The sequence below is a fragment of the Rhododendron vialii genome, chromosome 4a, assembly GCF_030253575.1.
Source record: "Rhododendron vialii isolate Sample 1 chromosome 4a, ASM3025357v1".
NCBI lineage: Eukaryota > Viridiplantae > Streptophyta > Magnoliopsida > Ericales > Ericaceae > Rhododendron > Rhododendron vialii.
The window spans coordinates 42175001-42183507 of NC_080560.1; the positions used below are offsets into that span (position 1 = coordinate 42175001).

The 8507-nt window shown below is 39.0% G+C and overlaps 1 protein-coding gene across 5 annotated transcripts in view; it reads right to left on the minus strand.

Annotated features, from left to right (window-relative positions):
* Positions 1-7816, minus strand: part of LOC131324541 (uncharacterized) — an 81503-nt gene extending 73687 nt beyond the window's left edge. For 2 of the 5 annotated variants that reach the window (XM_058356535.1, XM_058356531.1), the window contains exon 1: positions 7718-7773. Coding sequence is in view for 1 of the 5 variants with exons in the window: in XM_058356541.1 (XP_058212524.1) it covers positions 5110-5122; positions 5878-6944 (1080 nt within the window). In the remaining 4 variants the exon portion in view is untranslated. Of the gene's footprint in view, positions 1-4893; positions 5123-5877; positions 6982-7672; positions 7693-7717 lie in introns of those variants that run through there. The other 3 variants (XM_058356541.1, XM_058356533.1, XM_058356534.1) reach the window with 3 other exon arrangements.
* Positions 7817-8507: the final 691 nt, after the last annotated feature.

Genomic DNA, 8507 nt, shown 5'->3' on the forward strand with positions numbered 1-8507 from the left:
ATGCGAAGTCCAAGTAGGAAAACATTAATTTACTTGTAAACTTTGCAAACTGACATTCAAGTGCCGACAACCATAGCCTGTGAATTATGCTACTAGCCCGTGAATCAATTACGACAATAATAAACTCTAAAGAAAAGATAATAACTTACACTAGTATTCTACAAAACGTGACATGCAAAAACCAAGTGCGGAAATCGAATACTCGTTTCACGAACAATACAGTAGCATTCATGACATAATGGTAAAACCAATTGCTCAATACAACCTGACGGTAACTTCAATTTTGGATTCCATAGAAACGACAGTATCTCCATCATGTTTAAAATCCAAGATGTATTGATTCAAAAAATCATGCTCTGAAACCAACTGTAAATCTTCATCTATTATTCTAATTAGTTATCGTAATAAACCATATCATTTCATTGGCTTATCTGATAGTGGAGTCCCACATACACAACATGGAGGCTAGTGAGCCACGCTCATAGGAAAAACTTACAATAACTGCCCTAACAACCTGAATTGATTGGCTTGACAGGATGTGCCAAAATTCATGGGCTTAAAGTTAAAGAAGCCTTCGAGCAGAACAGAAAGAGAAAGAGATTACGAGAGCTTTCGGATGCTCGTGAAGTATGACATATTGGAGGGGGCCGGAGCCAATTGTCCGCGCGATATGGTTGATTTTCTCAACAAACTGCGGAATCCACTGTAAGTAATCATTTTCTCGTATTAGTAATATATAAGCGTTGGTGACTGATCATGGTTTGACAGTTCAAATGCTCACATTAATTGCTCCAAATTACTCCATTTCCACAGGGAATGTAATACAAACAACGGTAAAGTTACCAATTGCATTTTGGAAAGATAAACCTTTTTTCATTAGATGCAACTGCCCCTAGCTACCTTGCGAACAAAAACCTAAGATTGAAGGATTGACCAAATAAACATGAAACTTATTTGAGAAAAATGTTTGCTCGTGTTCTCTCATGAATTTTAGAACATAATTTCAACAAACGTAATTATCACATATAAACCCAAAAAAAGAAGAGAGGCTATTGAGTTAGATCTAACCATTTTCTCCTTTATAAAGTTCCAATCGGTAACATTCCAGAGATTTTTTCCCTTTATTCAAAAAAATTGAGTTTGGATCACATTTTTTTACTTTTTTGATTTCTCTCGTCGAGACGGACCAATAATCTACAAAATTTGACGCAAAACTTCCATTTGATTTTCAAGCTTCAACCTGCCTCTCTATCTTTGTTCTTCCTTTTTTCTTGCTCAGAGTACAAGGGAATAAACAATTACTTGCTTTTTGTATACTATTTTGGTGACTAATATATATGGAGTACCCGTAGTGTTTTTTTTTTCCTTAAACACGCAGGAATTTAAAGACCTAGTAAAATAAAAGGAGTTGAAAAGATAGTATGGACGGAAAATTAAAAAGGGTAATTCGGTCTCGCCATAAAACAAGTTTTTCTCCTATTTAATGTTGCCTAACCTATTTATTACCTTTACGAATTCCTATATAATCCTGAGTATAGTTGGGATCATTAAATGAGTACGCACTATTAGCATATGACCATCATGGTTTGGCAGTTCAAAATTCAAATGCTCTTTTCCCAGGAGTTTTATGCTCTGTTTTTTGTTTCCATTATGTCTTTCTTTCGGGATGCTAGTTTGCTGGTCTTCTGAAAGAGTTTTCCGCTGTGCATCTACCTCGTTCGTTGAGATGGGGTATATTCAAAGAGAGCAAGATTGACTTTCTCTTTAAGTTCAATGGCTCTATTCCTTTTCTGTTTCTATTCATGGATACTTGGTTTTCCAAGGAATTTGATCCAATGGCTTTTGCTGAACTTAATAACTTCATTCTGGACTTTCATTATTTTGTTTTTGTTTTTTTTTTGATTTACAGGGGAAATGAGGAACTGCTCACTTACCATTGTGCATTTTGGATGAGTAGGGAGAAAGTGGATTTCTTCGCGTCATTCATTAATGACGTGAGGTTCTTAGGCCCACACATAGAAGGACTAGTGCTCCAAGAACTTGATAATAATCCACAACTGCACTTTGGATGGGAGCAAGATTTGCGATCGGGTAGCCCGTTACACAAGTTTCATCGCAACAGGACAGATCGGAATCCAACTGGCCGGGGCCACTACTACTTCCTGCGAAATTATAGAGGACACGGAGGAGAGTATTCTGATTATGTAAGTATGATATGTAAGATAGCCTTGAGTATTCAATCTTTTGTAAATTTCTTATGGGTGGCTATAATGCCACGATCCCAATTGTTAGTACCATGACCATTTACCCAGAACTCCATTCTTATCCTCATTAAACCATCGCATGATTTTCTTTTCCTTGCTTGGCTATCATCACATGGTTCACTCAATTCACCTCATCCTTTGAGTAGAGATTCTCTGTACAGTTTCTATCAAACCCATCATTTCTCATTCATCCACACGCCATTTTCCTTGCGACTTCAGTACAAACCCATGTACTAAATTCATGGCCGGCCATCTTTATCGATTGATCTAGGAACTTGTAATTGAGAGGGCTTTTTTAACTAATCTGATGACTATAGTTTCAGCATGAATTATGTAGATTAGTTTAATTCATATGCTAAATGATTGCAATCTTGATGGGTCTAAATACAATAGGCTGTGGGGATTCTGCAGCAGTTAATGTGATGGTTTAATAAGGGCAAAAGTGATTTTGTTCAAATGGTCGTGGCCCTAACATAAATGGTCATGGCATTAATTTTCTCTATCCATTTCTTATACATGTTAATTTTTTTTTTCCTCAGGGCAATGCTTATGACTTTGATGGAATGGAGGAAAACATTGCAGCCACATTTCCCAACTCCCTGCATTACCTACAGCACGTGTTGAATAATCACAACGTGCTGAGTTTCTTTATACCAAGGTAGTTTTACTTTTAATTTGTCTCTCTTTAGCCACTTGAAAACCAAAAGTGTCTTATTTATTTATTTAATTTCTTTCAGGAGGCTTGAAGCTGCTTTTAAATGATTGGTCTTCCCGTAGGAGGTTTTGGGACTTGGTGATGTTTTCTTTTATTTGACAATATTATGTTTTGTTTAGTAATTTGAAAGTACTTGATGGTTATGTAGTTGGTAGCGCTTGTTTGGTTTTGTGATGGCTATGACAAAACTATATCGCTATTATTTGTTGCCAGTAGAACAAACATTCTTGGAATTTGGTTGTTGATCGGTTGGTCATACTTATTATGTTATATATTATGCTTTGTTAGATGACTTTTATGTTACTAGAGGGAGGCTCCATGCACATACGGGCCCTCCTACTTATTATGTTATTCTGTATTCAATTTTTTTTTTTTTTTTGTCTCTTTTGAACCTCTAGTTCCTTCTTACTTTGGTTAGTTCATTATTGTAGCTGTAGCCGTGGCTTTCTTGGTTGGCATTTATGGCCAACCGTGGTTAAGTGTCGTAGGTATAAACTAATACAAACAGTTCAAACTCTCCAAAACTACCTACTACTGGGTTGGTTTTTTTATTTTATTTTCTGTGACTGCTGTGATTCAATGAATTTCACCCAGCGAAAGAGAAGATGTTTTGCCGCTTCAGGCTAGAAAGACTACTGGGGTAGTTGGTGCTTTCTAGATACGTTAGGGATTCTGGTGTCATACCTAACAATCTGAACCTCAGCCCATTGATATTGGAATCAAAACGATGGCTCGAGCCTCCTGTGTTGAGACTATGATTTGTAACAACTATTGCCTCCAAGATTTTCTAATAGGATGATAGCATCCATGAGTCCATGACTTCGTTGAGCAGACAACCCCTAGGATTTGGCGAAGCAATCTTGGAACCTAGTTGTCCTCTCTTAAGTTGGTTCGACCCCCCAGAAGAAGGTTGTATTAGACTGGACCAAGCCCATGATGGTCTCCACCCTTTAGAGGCACCCAAGAAGCCTCAGTGAGGGTGGTAGATCCCCTTCACTTACTTTTCCACTTGAAACCACATTCAGACTCCATAGTAAGGTGATGCTAGGTAGAGACTTTGGTAATACTCTCTCCTTTGTGGTTAAAATTTTGTTGATCTGGAAACTTCTTTTTTTTTTTTTTTTTTGAACGGAACCTTTTAATTTATCTCATGCTTGACCATATTGCATCAATTTACCGGAAAAAATATATATATATATATATTGCTTCACACCAGCAGGCCATGCCGTCGAGCCCTTTCACTAGTCTATACAAAAGAGTGCATGTGTATGAATGCGAGTGTGTGTGTGTGTGTTATAGAGAGAGAGAGAGAGAGAGAGAGAGAGAGAGAGAGGGAGTACGCTAGGCTTATTATTGATTTAAGTCATTACCGTTTTGGAATCGTTCAATGAAATATTCCAATTTTTATAATCTTTTGTTGTTCATCAAAATCAGTAGGGAATTAAGCAAATCCCATTCCAATATTCCAACAAAGCTCAGAACTAGGTTCTTCAAATAGCTACATTTTCCATTCATATAACAATCAAAACCAACCACCCCTGACAAACACAGTGAAGAAATCAAACCCATATCAAGTATGCAACAAATTAAACCCTACCAAAAGGGAGGTCTTTTAGAGAGAGAGAATCGGATGGACAAACGATATTAGAGAGGGAGACGGTAGAGAGGAGAGGGAAGGCCTTTCACAATGTTCTCCAAAGGGGCGGTCTTTTAGAAAAGGTTCAAAACGGTGTAGTTCCTAGACATAACAATTGCTGTTGTGATTTGCTTATAGCAACCACCCCAAACCTGACCATAGAGGTTGGGTTGGGTTCCTTAGCAGGTTTTTCAGATCTGTAGGTCACCCCTAGCCAGCAACGTGCAAGTGCGAATTTCTGATTGACCGGAAAAGGTTTTAAAAAACAAGAGGCAACATGCAAGTGTGAAGTGTCTCGCAATTAACAAACAAGTCATCAAGTTGACAATTACCTAGGTACATCCATAATACATATATCCTCCATAATACCTACAGTCACCGTAAAAGATAACACAAGTCAAAAGCCCATGTTAAACATCGAAAACAAATATATTACATCCATCTGAACAATTGAGTCTTCTTGGGGCCCCACATGGACAAATCCAGCATCCAAACTAAATGGAAGGCCTGCATTAGAAATAAGTTAATTTCAGTCGGTCAACCTTCAAATTTTAAGCAAATATTGGAAGGCTCACACATTGCTATGAACAGTAAAAAATAGAATGAAAAGAGTAAAAGCAACAGTGAAATAAGCCCACAAAAACTGTTTTGAGCTCAATTGACCAACGGAGAGAAAATGTCTAACTCGATTATTCAGAACCAAGCAAATCGATCATATGCAAAGCAATTTAAAATCCACCAAAAAAAGCAGACAGAAGTAGAAACAACTACTTTCATATGAGTACTGCTATAGGTACAGAAAAATTGGGACCGAAATCCTACCGACGGCCGCCGGTGGGCCGTCTCCGGCCACCGGACGGCCGATCCGAGCCGTTCAAAAATTCTAAAAAAAAAAACCGAGGGGCCCAACGCGGGAATCAATGTCATCCGAGGTGTGTAGGGTGCTTGATCGGAAAGGGGTGCTCCGATCAAGCACCCTACACACCTCGGATGACATTGATTCCCGCGTTGGGCCCCTCGGTTTTTTTTTTTAGAATTTTTGAACGGCTCGGATCGGCCGTCCGGTGGCCGGAGACGGCCCACCGGCGGCCGTCGGTAGGATTTCGGTCCCAATTTTTCTGTACCGGTATCTTTACTGCTTTCATATACACAAGTATGAATATTGGGATGCACCAGGCTGTAAACAGATATAATTCAAGTTGTATTCACATGTCAAGAGTTCCAAGGTCCAAACAAAAGCACAAGAGATCAAAGATACTTACGTGACAAGGCAGGCAGATAATCCCAGGTGCTCAAACAAGCCATCCATGGTGTATTTTGTCGAGTACTGTCGAAATTCTACCTTGGAATGTCCAGGCTCTCCACTACTCTTGCATGTAAACTCACACATGTCAAAAGTAAGGTAACAATATTTGGTTGTTGTCCAAGAAAAACCAGCGTGGGCAACGATTAATGTATTTTTCCCCATGGGCACGATAATTCCTGCGGCTATAGACTTTCCAACCCAAGAGGGAAGCATAACTCCAAGTTCTCGAAACCCCTTGTCCCAATCAAAACTGAAGGCCAAAACAGGGGATCTGTAGATGCCGGGGAAAGCATACCAAAAACCATCCATAAAGACTGATTGTTTACGAAAGGGAAACTCAACCTCACCACCCAATGAGTTCCGGTGCTCCCATTTTTTTGAGCAGACATTAACAGCATATATGCCTTTACAGGTTGAGAAAAGAATGTGGTCCTCAACCATGGCATAGGAGAGGACCTTGTAATCATCAAGCTTCTCTTCAAAACGTTCAGCACATGCACCAATGGGATCAATGGGAGGGGGCGGAAGAAGAGTCCAAGACTCGGTTTTAGGGTCGAATTCCTCGAGATCACCTGAGGCAAGGGTTCGGTCAAGGACATAAAACTTTCCCTTCAGAGGACCCAACACAATAGGCCGCAACTTCTCACAATTCATAGGAGGTACATCCCTAATACAATAGATGGGGTCGTCACAGGTGTCCAAGACATAACATCTCCGAGAAGATACGTCCTTCAATCCGAAGGTAATTTCCCCACCCCCAACCATATAAATTTTGGACCCCACGGAGAAAAAACCCATAGAGGTTGGAAAATAACTACAAGGCAACTTCAGAATAGGTTTGGGTAGGTTATTAAGCTTTTTCCTGCTAGAGCATGATTTCAGGTCAGCAACACGAATCCTATGCAAGGAATGACTGTACGCTCCTGTAGCGTAGCTAATGATCACATAGAGATGTTTATAATCTTCCTCCGGCAATTTTGTTGGTTCTATCCCGGACAAGATCTGAGAGTGACTCCGCTTCATGGTTAATTAGACTTCAAGAATGCTTTCAGTTTGTATGCTGCAATCCCAGGGAACCCACAAAAGAAAAAGCACCAAAGTTGAACATCCAAATTAACTGTGTCTATATGTATACGAATGCATAGATTTCATTACATCAGGAAAAGTTATTACAAATAATCAGCAAAGTAAATGTCCGATGAAAAACTTAAATTGATAGACCAACAACAAAATTTAAAAAAAAAACACACAAAAACAAAAACAACGCACAGAACAGAAGAAAAATTTAGTGAATTTCAAAGACCACGCAAACTGTCATTTCGTTTTCCTTGAATAAAATGATTTATTTAATAGAAAAAATATTTATTGATCGATGACTTACTTTATTTTAGGCTACGTGTTCCATGAGTTGGCCTTGTGGTTCACGGCCGGTCACTTCTCAGTTTGGGGTGTGACAGGTTTTGGAGAAAAATGGAAGGATGAGGAAGAGATTAAGAGATTTGAGGAAGTTTGAAAGCCCTTGGGAGTTCAAAACCGAAGAATGGCGGTTTCTGCACTGGTTCGGAAGCTTATACGACATGAAAGAGTAGCTAGTATGATGCAAATACAGTCTAAGGGTTTCGAATTGATGGATTAAAAAACAAAAACAACAGCAACAGAGATAAATTTACAGGGAAAAACGTAAAAAGGGATTTGAATGAAAAGGGGAAAGAAGCATATAATAACCCTAGAAAAACAAGATATAATCATACAGAAGAGAGAATATAACAGTCTAACTAAGTGAAGAAGCTATGTACCACGAATGATGTTCACGGCCGCCGTAGAGAAGTCGAACGTACGGCGAACAATCGCTTTTAGGGTTTCATGTGTGTCGTGTTGGAGAGGGGTAATGAAATGGCAAGACGTTTCCAGACACCGACGTTTTATACCGCACATCGAAGGGGTCCCGGGGGGCACGTGGCCCCACTAAATTCTCCGGAATATGTTTTCCTTTTTTTCTTTTCATTAGTGTATTTCTTACTGTATTAAAGTGTTCGGATTTAACTTGCGTCCGCTCCTTAGGAACGAAATCTACCATCCACTGTTGGCGGAGTTGAGTTTTGTTAACCTTCCACTTAGGAGGATGGGTATTACCTTCCTTCTTATTAATTGAAATGGTGGAGGTTCTATCACAAAGTAATTTCATGCTTACCATAAAGTATATTGTATGATAAACATGATATCACTTTATGGTGGATTTATACCATTTCAATAAATAGAAATGAAGGTAATGATTAGGGGTGATACCGGTCCAGTTTCGACCGGTTTGGATGTATTTTTCGGTCGAAACCGGATATCCGGTTTGAGATTTTTAGAAACCGGAACCGCTTGAGATAAAATCGGTCCGGTTTTGACCGGCTAACCGGTTTCGGTCCGGTTTATCCGGTTTTCATTCATGGGCCATATTTTTTATTCAACACATCAAAAAATTCACAATTCAACCCATAAAATATCAACCAAAAATTTATAATTCAACCCTTTTTTTTGGGCCCAACAAAAAAAGATCAATTTTGAGCTCAATACATAAAAAAAAAACCCATAAAAACA